At 42.9% G+C, this 13,929-nt stretch overlaps 1 protein-coding gene across 1 annotated transcript; it reads left to right on the forward strand.

Annotated features, from left to right (window-relative positions):
* Positions 1-1,405: 1,405 nt before the first annotated feature.
* satb1a (SATB homeobox 1a) lies at positions 1,406-13,070 on the forward strand (the record flags this gene model as incomplete). The annotated part of the gene is made up of 10 exons (XM_083899530.1): positions 1,406-1,640; positions 2,121-2,297; positions 2,377-2,503; positions 3,283-3,406; positions 4,590-4,701; positions 5,118-5,656; positions 7,640-7,837; positions 8,349-8,504; positions 10,363-10,566; positions 12,225-13,070. The coding sequence occupies exons 1-10, from the start codon at positions 1,439-1,441 to the stop codon at positions 13,068-13,070; spliced, it is 2,685 nt and encodes an 894-aa protein (XP_083755656.1). The 5' UTR covers positions 1,406-1,438.
* Between the last annotated feature and the right edge of the window lie 859 nt (positions 13,071-13,929).

The following is a 13,929-nucleotide window of genomic DNA, read 5'->3' on the forward strand; positions in this document are numbered from 1 at the left end:
GCATGTACCGCTGCTGCTCTCTGGATGTTCGGTCCCTCTGAACTTCCACTGACCTGGCACCGTTACACAGACAGGATACTCGCGCGCTGCTGCTGCTGCTGCTGAACGACAGGGAACTAACTGCTGCCGGGACAGTAAACACGACATTATGTTGATTATGTTAAACAGACAATCACTGAAGTGAGGGGTGAAAAAAGGACGCACTATTAGGATTCAAGCGTGGAGACAAACAGGTCTGTTCCTCATTGTGCTCTCAGTGGAAGCGCGCGTAACATGTGGATATGGTTTTGTTATCTGACGGCTGTTGATGTGTGATGGCAGCGCGAGGATGCTCCTTGGTGTCGCTTCGATCAAACTTCGGCGTCGGAATCGGACGCGGGACGATCAGCGCGTGGCTGAGGATGAACTGAATCACTGTCACTTTTAAGAAGCAGCGCGCGCGCGCGCCTGGAGATGACAGCAGCTTTATTATGAGAAACTGTGCCGTGACACTGACTGGACTTTTACTGGACTCAGAGGGTTAATATCCTTATCGCTGCATCTGTGGGAAGGTCATCAACTAATTCAGCTCCGGATAACCGTCACATCAGAGTGTGTGTGTGTTTACTTGCAGGTCAAAAAAATGTGTTTTCTATTTTTTTTTTGTTAGACACAGACATATGAATGACTGTAGATAGATCTCTGTGACCCAGCAGCTATCCAGATGTTTCATTATGTTCAGTAAGGCTGTATATTCAGGCTACTGTCTAGAAATTAAGAACCCATTTAACACATTGAATTCTGTCCTTAGGAAAACATTAATTCAATAAGAATGCTTCTCAAATCGGGGCAAATTTGAAGTAAAAGGCTGTGTAATACAGGCTTGTCTTATCATACAGATACAGATTCCACTTTGACTGCGTCCATTCCTATAAACTATGCAACTTAAAGGTGCATTATGTAATAAATCTAAAGCAACTGACCATAAAATCCTCCTAATATGTCACAGAGACTCAGGAATAATGTTCATATAACAAACTGAACTCACCAACAACAACAACAGTACAGACAAAATATTTGCATTAAATTTTTTTTTTGCAAACTGCAAATCATGTTTTGGCATGTGGCGCCACCTACCACCGTCTACCAATCATTGCAGTCAGTAGAGTCTCAGCTGCCGAGCGACCACGGGTTGCCAGTTACGTCAGAAAACGAAACCTAAAAGACCTCGGTATTTTGAATTTGAATGTAGTAACCGTTTTTGGCCGCATTCTTACATATGGCGCCTTTAATACAAACCCCAAGGTTTACTTCACATCTTAGATTTAAATAAAAAGTCACCACAGAGTGACTGTTGACCACCGTGAAGATACAGTAGATACTAAAAGGGCTTTCTATCGGATACCTGGCATATTTGATATTGAAGCAACTGTGTCTCTGTATCAGTGTGAGGCCACAGATGGACTCCCTGTGTAACGGAGCCAAGAAACGTAAGGGCAGTGATCCAGTTGTAGTCCCCAGGCCAACTCCTGCCAAGCTGGCTCGACCGGAACAAAATGAAGCAGGACCTTCGGCCCAGGAGAGGCAGCAGGAGGGGGACAGTCCTGTGGCCGTGAACCCTTGCCTGGCCCAGAAACAGGCCAGGAGCTGGCACAGCAAAGGTAAAATGGACGGATGTGGTGAAAGGTTCAGGGCCCAATAGTTTTTGGATTTGGATTAGTCAGATTCAAACCGTTGTCAAATTAGTTTATATAACGATGAAATGGTTTTACGTCCAGACAGATGGAGGCAGCGGCGACATTGCGCTAGTAAAGCGAGACAGCTGCAAACAGTTTGCAGTTAGAAGTGTTTTCTAATGCTATAAAACCCTAGTTGTTCAGCAGTTTGACAGGATTAAAGCTTCCTGTCAGTGTATATACACAACTGCTCCCTGTTGCCATCTACAGATGAAGGACACTGCATATAAATAATGTCACATCATGTCTGTTCACAAAGCAGAATTAGATCAACAACAACAAAAAAAATCACTAAAAGTTACACACTACAGCTTTAAGTACCTGAAGTTTTAAAAATAATGTCATGAAGTGGATTCTTGCATGTATGTTGTGCTGTATGAATATCATTTGTCTCCATTACGTCAGGGAGTCTGCTGCCAGTGTTCTGCGTGGTGGAGAACAGCGAAAACCAGTCGGAGGGAGACAAGAAAGACGGACATGCAGAGTTCGTGTTGATCAAGAAAGATCTGCTGTTTAACCAGCTCATCGAAATGGCCCTGGTGGCTCTGGGCTACTCTCACAGCTCTGCGGCACAGGCTGAAGGTACACGTGTGAACAACACATGCAAAAAGAAAGACAGGGACACGGATCATTAACAAGTTTCCACTCTGTGTGTGTCCAGGTCTGATCCAGGTCGGCAGGTGGAACCCTGTACCTCTGTCTTTTGTGACAGACGCTCCTGATGCCACAGTGGCTGACATGCTGCAGGACATTCACCATGTCGTCACCCTTAAAATTCAGCTGCAAAGGTAGGAGCGAGACATTTCTCCTGTATGTCTGTGTTTGGACAGTTTAGCGTTTATTAGCCTTTGAAAGCTGCTGCTGTTGCTGCTGCTGCTGCTGCTGGGGGGAAATATTCCAGCAACCCCATCATTCCTAATTTGAGCGAATCAATGAATCAGTGAATTAATTAAATAACCAAAGGGCATGGACCAAATCAAACCACAGACAACATTGATTTTATCACTCCAGCAAAGAGCGATACAACTATTCACCATCGCCCTCGTCTTCATCTTTTTTAATACAGCATATTAATGTTATTGAATTACATTTTATGATTGACTTTTTATGTTTGTTGGAATGAATATTGATGAGCATTCTAATGTTGCAAGATGATAAAAATGATTTTCTCTTCAGCGTATAAAAAAGAGTTTTCTTATACAGTAGCTGTGCCATATCTGTGGTTAAGAGTTAGTGTGATATACCTTCACTGTTAGATTTTTAGTCGAGGAAGAACCAGTCCCACAGGTGAATTAATGATGGTGTGACAGTGAATCATGAAGCACACAACAGCGGGGGCCGTGAATGGAAATAAGCCTTCATTCATTTATAATTAATATATGAATCTTTAAAACAAAAACAAAAAACTACGCGCACGTCTTCCTCCTGCAGGCCAGACATTGAAACACAGCGTTGGAAACTTTGGTTATTTTCTAAACATTGTTCACACAAAAATGTAAATTATTATTTATTTTTATTAAAGTTATGGAACATGCAAAAAATAATTTAGACTTTGCTTTTTGTGTAGCTGCCCCAAACTGGAAGACCTGCCACCCGAGCAGTGGACTCACACCACAGTGAGAAACGCCCTGAAGGAGCTCCTTAAGGAAATGAACCAGAGCTCACTGGCTCAGAAGTGTCCACTGTCCCAGGTATGAGACACACACACACACACACACACACACACACACACACACAAACACACACCCACCCGCACACACACACACACACACAGCACAGGAGCATATACACTGTGCAGAGAGGAGAAAAAGACGAGGAGTAGATCTGAAGTGTGTGGTCCAATTGATAAGACAACAAAGTCCAGATGTGGAGATATGTAGATAAGGTGTGGGGGCAGAGTGAGGGAGGAAGGGTCAGATAAAGAGACATGGTTATCTCTTAAAAACCCACTCTGTCTTATCCAATCTGTCTGCTGCTCACCTCCTGTCTCACTCTCCCACTCTCTGTCGCTCCGTTGCCTACGCTGGCGTTCATCTTTTTTCCTGCAGCCTTTCAGCGGTAACATCCAAACTTGATCTTCTTCGGCACTTGTGCATTTATTTACGAAAAATCAGACATGAGTGTTGCAGAATTTGGGGAAGGCCTCTTTGTGAATAATATGAATAATCAACATTGTCTCTCTGTTATTTAGCCTGCGGGTGCTGAGGACATCGACAGCATGATAAGGAGGAAGTGCTTATCCCCTATCACAGTCTTTATATTCTTCCCTTCTTTGCAGGGTTAAGATCTGGAGTCAGGCCTCCTCTCCTCCTCCCCCTTCCTTCTCTCCTCCGCCGCCTCTCTCTCTTTACTCCCTCTTGTTTGCTAGAAGCAAATTAAAATAAATATGAGAAGATGATAGGTGTAATCAGATGTAAAGATTGCACAGGACGGTCTTTGGGGGAAAGTGTGTGTTCTTGGAGTTTGTGTAGCTTTGTGAGGACCCAAATAATGTATAACTTTGTGGCTTTTGAGGGGTTAAAACCTGGGTTTAGGTTAGGGTTTGGGTGTGTGTGTGTGAGAGAAAGAGGGCAGTGAGGCATAGTCTCTGATGACCTCTAGTGTTTTGATGACGCCAAAACGAACCCGTATAAATGCGTACACACACTATGCATTAGTGCGCAGACACACAAACAGCTCACACACACTCTTGACACACTCATCTGTCTTTATTATCCTATTTACCTGGGGGTCTTTTTTTAATAACGCAGATCTGAGATCATTAATATCAGATGTGTGAACAGCTGAGACGCCGAGGCAGCGGCTCCCGAAAAGAAAAAAAAAAAAAAAAAAAAAACGTAATGAATTTCTCCTGCCTTTCTCCCTCTTTTACAGAGCATGATATCATCTATTATCAACTGTGCCTCCTATGCAAATGCCTCAGCCGCCAAGTGTCAAGAATTTGGTCAGTGGTACAGACACTTCAAGAAGAACATGTGCTTCGAAGGTGAGCCTGCAAATCGAGGGTCTGTGATGCCATGTCCGTATCGTAACCTGATTCTACCTGAATAAACAAGATAATAAAATCAAATACATAACATGCATAAAAGATGCTTCTGGTTGTGTTTTGCTGCTAACTTAATTTACAGCAGACATAATAACATTTTGTCTTGGACTGGTATAGTATAATTGTCCTGTTATTATTTATTGGGTTAATAACTGAGTCTTTGGGTGGCAGCCATTTTGGCAAGTCACAGTAGGGAAATCGCAGGTGCAAATAACCATATTAATGATCGCTGAGTTCCATTTAGCTTCTTTAGCTTTCTTTGTCAGGGTGGTTCACTGTGCTTTTTCCTATCAGAACATTTCAAAATGGCTGCTGTGAAAATGATCCTTCTCTATTCCCTTTTCTCTCATCATCAGAGCCCGACAGTTGTCTTGAGCCGTCTGCAAATATCACCCTCGCCCAACAGCCAATCACAGGTAGCCCACCTGCGCAGAGCTCAAGCCATCTTTTCCCTCAAGGAGAAGTCGGCAACTTGTGTGCTGGCTCACCCTGTGTTCTACGGCCGCCGGGGGTCTTAACTCAGCCTCTCAGCCCCGAAATGGTCAACCAGCAGCTGGTCATGGCCCAGTTTCTCCACCAGCAGTATGCCGTCAGCCGCATGCTCGCAGGCCAAGGTCTCTCGTCGTCACCGCAGCAGTATCTCAACCACCTTCCCGTGATGAGAGCTCCTGCCAAGGTCCTCTTCAAGGCCTCCGATTCCCATGCTCCTCAGCAGGCGCAGAGCTTCCCGGGCTCTGGAGGTTCTGCAGCCGAGCCTCAAAGCCAGGCGTCGGCAGCCTCCGCTGTGGGTCAGTGCGACATACAGAACGACATCTACCAGTGTGTGAGGGAGGAGCTGAAGAGAGCAGGCATCTCACAAGCCGTTTTTGCCCGGGTTGCTTTTAATAGGACCCAGGTATGTATGTGGTTATTGTTTTCTGTTTTTCAAGAGTAAAATGGTCTGTATATATGTAGCGCGTTTCTCATATTGATGACCACTCAAAGCTGCTTTACGCTACAGTTTTAACATTCACCCTTTCATACCCATTCAACTTTCAAGTTGAAAGACCTGAAAACATCTACCACTGAGCTACCGTCACTCCCACTGTACACAGCCCGAGTAGATGTAGATATATACACTACCGTTCAAAGGTTTCACCTATGTATTCTCTTAAAACGGCACGCTTTTATTCATCAAAAGATTTGTCAAAGAACCAGCAAAACTGTTTTCAGCTGTGCTAACATCATTGCACAAGGGTTTTCAAGGGTTTTCTAATCATCCAATAGCATTCTAAAACGATTAGCAAACACAATGTACCATTAGAACACTAGAGAGATGGTTGCTGGAAATGGGCCTATACACCTATGTAAATATTCCATTAAAAACCAGACATTTGCAGCTAGAATAGTCATTTACCACATTAACAATGTATAGAGTGCATTTCTATTTCATTCAATGTTATATTCATTGAAAAAAAGAAAGTGCTTTTCCTTCAAAAATAAGGACATTTCTAAGTGACCCCAAACTTTTGAACGGTAGTATAGATATGTAGATATAGGCAAGTAGACTCATTGAAGCTTCTTCCAGTTCTGACTGACTGTTGGAAAAGTCCAGGTACAAGGTACCGAATCAGACGACACAATGACCCGGATGACCGAGAACCTTCACAGAAATTGTCCTCTGATTATGATCTATCTATTGGAAGTGTTTCGTTGTGTTGCAGCAGTTCATGAATGTGCTCTCTGATTATATGTGTGTGGTGGTTGGCACAGTGGCATGGCCTTTGCCGCAGTGTTCCCCTACTGCCATGCTTGTGTGTGTGTGTGTGTGTGTGTGTGTGTGTGTGTGTGTGTGTGTGTGTGTGTGTGTGTGTGTGTGTGTGTGTGTGTGTGTGTGTGTGTGTGTGTGTGTGTGTGCGTGCGTGTGTGCGTGTGCGTGTGCGTGTGTGTGTGTCTGCCAGCTCTCTGCCGCACCAAAGCTGGTGCCAGCGATGAAGCAGCTGCTGGGCCAAATAATCACAACCCCCTGGAGAAATTCTGTCTCCTTCTCCACCTCTTCCTCCATCTCACTATCCCTCCATCTTCACCACCTTTCACTCTGGCAGCCGCTGTGTTCATTTAAAATCTACCCTTTTCTTTATTGCCAGTACATCTTTTTCTTTTCTTTTTTCCGCCCTAATCTCTCCCTCCCTCTGCCTTTTGGTTCTCTCGTTTCGTATCCTTTATCTCGCTCCACCATCAGAACACTAAAATGCTTCATTATCTGTGTCCATCATCGACCATTCACCACCACACCCACAGAAATGGAGCTCAAAGGATGGGCTAAGCCCATTGTTATTATTATTATGGTCATCAGTTATTATCCACCCCCATGTTTCCTTGTTGCCAAATCCAAGGTGCCAAGCGTACAAGTTGGGCATGATGCCAAGGTGCCATTTAGATGTAAGAGGACCATTTGTCATTTGACAATTCACATAAAGCTTGCCTGCATCTGCTTGGAAGGCAGGGTTTGCATATTATATTCAGAGATGCTCCATGCAATCTGATTTCCTTACAGGAAGGAAGCTTTATAAATTTAAAGCCTTTCCTGCGTAGACGGAAACACACCCAGATTAATGCTAGCTCTTAAGATGAGCAGAGAGAAATACATTCAGCTATAAAAGAACTTTGATTCATCGATCTTTACATAAAGATGATGGGGAAACATTGTCTTCATGAGTTGTGTGTTAAAAATGTCAAGATGCACCTAAAATCTAGTGTTTTTAAGACATGGAAAATACTATGATTTGCCTGAATCCAGTTTACAGCCTGCATTTCTCATTCTTTATACATACATGTGTATATGCTAATGTTGTGCATGTACTGTATAGGTGTTGATTTGTATGCCTGTCTTTGATAGGGCCTGCTGTCGGAGATCCTGCGTAAGGAGGAGGACCCGAAACATGCCTCCCAGTCGCTGCTGGTGAACCTGCGGGCCATGTACAACTTCCTGCAACTCCCCGAGGTGGAGAGGGAACACGTTTACCAGGAGGAGAAAGAGAGGAGCCTGACTGGATTTACCCCCAGCTGCAGCAATACACCGCCAAGATCCACACAGGTCAGGCAACAGGCTTTAACAATGCGTTCGTCCTGAAGAACTGTTGCTAAATAATATTTTATTATTATTATGGCCAAATACTGACATCTTTAGTGTTGCATAAAAGAAACGTAGACCATCTGCTAAGTACAATGTACAATTTGATTGACGCCATGTCTCCTACCTGTCAATCATATGTGCTGTGCTTTATCGTCTATTTCCGTTTAAGTGGAAATATATTTGACAACATTGTCATTATATTCTATAGGAGAAGACCTTAAAGTAGCGCTTGAGACCATTTACTCCTCAGAAAAATGTTAACTGACATTATAAATCAAGAGAGAAAAGGGCTAATTTCCCCATAGACTTAGATTCAAATGTAGTTCATTTTGAGTCAGCGCCCCCTGGAGGTTACTTGATTCCTGTGTTCTACATTTGAGGCTCCACTTTTTCAAACTGGAAGATTTATAAACAGTCTTATGATTTAATGTAGATTGTATTTAAACCCAATCTTTCCTGTCTCTTTTCTTAGGCGAGACTGTCCCCGGTTGCAGCAGACAGAGGCTTGAGGACAGACCCTTGTGATCTCAACGTCAGCTCCTCGATCTACGGGGAGATCCAGCACGAGATGAAGAGAGCCAAGGTGTCTCAGGCCCTGTTTGCAAAGGTGGCCGTCTCCAAGAGTCAGGTACTGCTGCACTGTGAATCTGAGTGTTTGATTGTCCGGTAATAAACACACACACGCACATATATATATTTTGTTCCTAATCATTACGCAGCTTGATTGCTCAAAATTAGCGTCCGCAATGAGTCCATATCTGCACTTAAAGTAAGGATGGCTATAGTGTGTGGAGGCAAGCCCAGATAATCAACCAGCAGCTGTACTCTGCAGAGCACTATCAGTGCATCACACTGCTATTGTGTCCTAAATTATTGCTTTAATAGCCACACACACACACACACACACACACGCTTGTTTGTGCACATAGACATACTGTACATGTGCGAGTACATGCAATCGCACAAAAGCACAGGCACACAAATGCATTCATGCACATACACACAAGTATGATTTGACTGTTTATTGTTCTCATTTTTATGGCTGCTTCATAAGCTTGTTATTGCCTTTGTTTTGGAGATAATTTTCCTTCATGGAATGGGCGGATTTTAGATGTCTCATTTTCTCTTCCCCTCGTTCATGTCTCCAATTTACATTTCTTTCCTTTTCTTTCTTTCTTTTCTTTCTTTCTTTGGCCGTGTAGCATGATCGCTCTCTTGTTTCTAATCCACATGATGTTTAGAGGTCATTCAGCGGTCATGCCAGCATAGACAGGTGGTCCAAACGCCCTGAGGTTCTTTTTTTTTCATCCTTCATTGGCCTCCATTTTTTTAACCTTTTCTTTCTCTGGGTTGTGATTTTCTGTCTCTCTACATGTATCTCTCTGTACGACCCGGTTGTTTGGCAGGCAGAGCCGTGGTGAATCGCTCTCTCTTCTATCTGCACTGTGCATCTGGATGGCATTGTGTGCTAGAGTTGGGCCACAGCCAGATGTGCACGCTTATGCTCATGTGCGTCCGTGCACGCCCATGTGTATATGTGTGTGTGTGTTTGTTGCAAACATATTTCTTAATATGCTGCTCCCTCCCTCCTGATTCATAAAGAATTCCAGTTCCAGTGGGAAAAAAACACATTTTGACATTATCTTACAGCTGCTTTCACTGTAGCAAACAAGGAATAGACAAGAGGGTTAGTACTATCTGCCTATTTTGAACAAATAAACAACATCAACAGAAGAATTTGTGTATGCTACTGGTGTTAAAATCAAAACTGTTTATTAGGGATATGAATCTTTGGGTGGCTCACGATTCGATTCGATTCCAATTCCGATTCTTGATTCAAAAATTGATACAATGCATAGTGTGTTAAGGCAAATTATGGCATCAAAACAATACAGTTTGTATAAGAAAATGTGATAATGTGATCACACAAAGGCAAACTTAAAGGCGCCATATGTAAGAATGTGGCCAAAAACGGTTACTACATTCAAAATCAAAATACCGAGGTTTTTAGGTTTCGTTTTCTGACGTAACTGGCAACCCGTGGTTGCTCGGCAGCTGAGACTCTACTGACTGCAATGATTGGTAGACGGCGGTAGGTGGCGCCACATGTCAAAACATGATTTGCAGTCTGCAAAAGATTTTTTTTAATGCAAATATTTTGGCTGTGCTGTTGTTGTTGGTGAGTTCAGTTTGTTATATGAACATTATTCCTGAGTCTCTGTGACATATTAGGAGGATTTTATGGCCAGTTGCTTTAGATGTATTACATTATGCACCTTTAACTTATCTTACTCCAGAGTTCAGGTCGGATTGATTTATTCCACAGGAGCATCAGCAGGGTCTTTGTTCAGCTTTCCTCATGGAATACAAAATGTGCACCGACAAAGCATCTTGACCTCTGGTTGAAGGACAGAACATTCTGTCCCTGTCCTACACAGTGGGTTATCCGGTGAGTGTGGTGATCCTGAGTGTTTTGCCTCCTCCAGGGCTGGCTCTGCGAGCTGCTGCGCTGGAAGGAGGATCCCGCTCCAGACAACCGGACCCTGTGGGAGAACCTGTGCATGATCCGCCGATTCCTCAGCCTGTCCCAGACCGAGCGAGACTTCATCTACGAGCAGGAGAGCGGCAGCGCGGCGGCGCAGCAGAACTGCACGGACAGGCTCACGCTGCTCGGCAATGACAGTACACTGGTGAGACATGCACAAGATAGTCTTTTACGTTCAAGCTACAACAAAAGCTGTAAACAATCAGAAAAGAAAACTAGATAAATGACTCCATGTCATGAGTGCTTAAGCTGACCTAACACAGTACAGTTATGATCGCTGGAGACGCCAGGAAAAAATTATAATTACCATGCATTTAAGCGATGACGCGTGATGAATACTTATTTTTTTTTTCGTTTCCATAGCTATTGCATTGATTGATAGCTTGATTATAGCATGTGATGCACAGCTAACATGCAACAATAGCTGCATGCTGTTTGTGAAAACAGGGAGACAGCAATTGGAGAAAAAAAAATAAGTGCCAGTACTCCCCATATCCATATGAGACGTGTGTGTCTGCAGGTATTACTGAAACATTTCAGTAAAGATACAAAGATACAAGAAGATGTTCACATCTATTTATTTAACTATTTAGTCCGTGTTAAAATAACTAAAAACTGGACTTAGGTTACACAAGTTGATTTAAACTTCAAATGCTGTGTCAACAAATACTAGACTCTCACGAGAATGGGTGAATGTCATTCTGGGAAATGAACACCCTGAGGCCATAATAAGGAATCGCTTCTCTAAAGGTTAAATTAAGAAGTACTGGCCCACTTCAACTTTTGGTTTTATATGGAATACCCGTGCATTAATACCATGATATGAACAGACTGTGATCAGTTCTGTGAGCCCACAGCCCTACACTGCATTTGATTTATTTTCCAAACCAGATCAGATTTATTGTTTGTTGTCTTACTGCCCAACTTATATCGACTGCAAATTAATTTGTGCTCAGTAAGAAGTGGACATGAAGCTGCCTTAAAATTAAGGTCAAATGAAGGACACACCGCCTCATGAGAAACACGGCCATTACAAAAAACAAAGGCAATATGACCATTTGCAGACTGTGAATGAATGAAAACAATGAAACTGAGCAGAACACTATAATAGTATTTATGTAACTACATTTTTTGCAGTATCTAAAATCTTTTAGATGGGATTAAATTAAAAACCATAAAAGATGAAAACAGGACATTTCTTTAAGCAATGGCATACTTTTAAGCATTTTAAATACATTTTTGGCAATGGTCAATTAAAAAAATAAATAAAAGTACCAAATATGTTCCCTATATTTAAAGCGTTTTTAAAATTACTTCACAAGACAATAATAACTGTATTTAACCCTTTCACAGCTAAGCTTCAAAATGTCCTGCTTATTTTAACCATCAAAGTACAGAGTAAGTGATTTTGACCATTTCCCAGTGATTTTTTATATCTGGTAATTTTTGACAACTTTCTGCATGTTGAAATAGTGTGTTAATTAAAAAAATTAAAAAAAAATTACAGGACAAAACTCTGCAGATTCTGTGTGTTAAATGTTAATTTTGAACCACTATAAAACACTTTTAGCAGGTGTTTTTCCCACTCTCTCCTCTCTGGTGACAAAGACGCTGATTCTCTGGCTTCGACGTGCGACTTCTCACATTACAGAAACCGTTTTTTTTTTACGATAGCACAGGCTATGGTGATGCAAAATGTGCTTGCGCAAACGTGTCACGGCGATACACTCAGTGTTAAAGGGTTAATTACAGCAAATGTACCTTTTCTATCCTAATTGTCTTCATTTCTTTTCCTCTCCTCAGTACCAACACAAATCCTCTCTGCCACACCACCTTCAACCCCATCAGCCCCTGCAGCCTGAGGCAGGGCCACACCTATCTCCAAGGCAACCATGTGTTGAACCACCAGCCGAGTCCGAGGCTGGGCTCACCTGGGGGAACCTGAGAGTGTGTTTACAGAGCAGGGGCAGTGGAAGTGGTGAGAGGGGGGACAGCCAGGACTGGGCTGAGGGAGCACGTGAAGAGGGGGGAAGTTTGAGAGGAGGGGACTGGGGTTGTCCTGGAGGAGTGATGAATGAGGCCATGGACAGCAAGGAGCAGGTGAGGGATGGAAATGTGTGTCAGGAAAGCATAAGTGAGAACACCAGAGACGACGAAGAGAGCGAGGTTAAGGAGGCGCAGTCCGTGAAGTGGCCCAGTGAGAAGAACGCGAGCCAAGATGGTGCAAGGGTGAGTTCAGAGGCGGAAAATAATGAGGCTGAAGGTTGGGAAGAGGTGCAAGGCGAGGGGTTAAGAGTGTCCTGCGAAGCCCTCGGAATCCTGCAGAGCTTCATCCAGGACGTAGGCCTGAACCCGGACGAGGAGGCCGTTCATACCCTGTCGGCTCAGCTGGGTCTGCCTAAACACATCATCCGCAAATACTTCAACAGCCAGGACCGAGGACAGAGTAAGAGCTATTTGGGCAGAGACAGAATGTTGTGTTCCGAGTGTCGACCGTGTTCTCCCTCAGAGCACAGTCGGGACGATCAGCACGGCAGCGCAGACTCCAACCCCCTCCAGGCAGACAAGTCTATAGAGGAGCAGGAGCAGGAGCAGGAGCAAGAGCAAGGGGACAGTGACGGAAAGACTCAAGTGAGGAATGTGATTTGACGCAATTGGATGATGGTACGTATAAAGGACAAGTGGGAGAGCATGTAACCCAAATACATCCAAAAGTGTGGGTGAGGCATTTCTCCCCCCGTGAGCATCGTTATGCATACACCACCATTGTTGAACTGACCCTACAGTGTTTAGATGTTTTGGTGTGACTGATTTGTCCTAAACAGGCTGAGAAAAGCTGTAAAGTTGACTCGTTATATGTTGTTTTTATACCAGAGAGCTTGTATTTCCTTACCCTACCTTTACACTGTTATCCTACCCTGAAACACTTGAGAAAGAAAGCAACTGGGACTTTCCTGTAAATACAGATATTGTGGGGAAAAAAACATCTAGACACATGGAGTATTAGGAAACAATAGAATGATCCTCAGATAACATATCACTGTTTAAAAAAAAAAAAGATTTTAAAAAAATCAATAAAAATAATTGTGTATGGTTGGCTGATGTAAATGTTAGATAACTTCTTACCAGAAATGCCTTGCAGAATGTGGTACTGCCAGTTTGTTATATATGGTCAACATTGCAAGTTATGTTTATGTTGGAGTTATTAAACAAAAAAAGACAAAAGACTTCTGAAAACTTCACAGTTTATTTCTAAGGATGCATGTATTTGTAAGTCTCTTAAAATGTGAAAATGCGAGTGATGGCAAAAGCAGACAAAGCAAAGATAATGAATATCTTTGCTTTAAGACTGAGGTTGTGCAGTTTTAAAGACATTTAAACAAAATGTCAGCTCCATTATTAGCAAAAGAAAAATACCTGTAAGACTTTCTTTGTGTCACTTACTGTAAATGTGTTCTTGTTTTGAGGACAAGTCTCCAACAACAACAAAAAGTAGCTTACTTAATTC

Source organism: Microchirus variegatus (genome assembly GCF_963457635.1).
Source record: "Microchirus variegatus genome assembly, chromosome: 13".
Lineage (NCBI taxonomy): Eukaryota > Metazoa > Chordata > Actinopteri > Pleuronectiformes > Soleidae > Microchirus > Microchirus variegatus.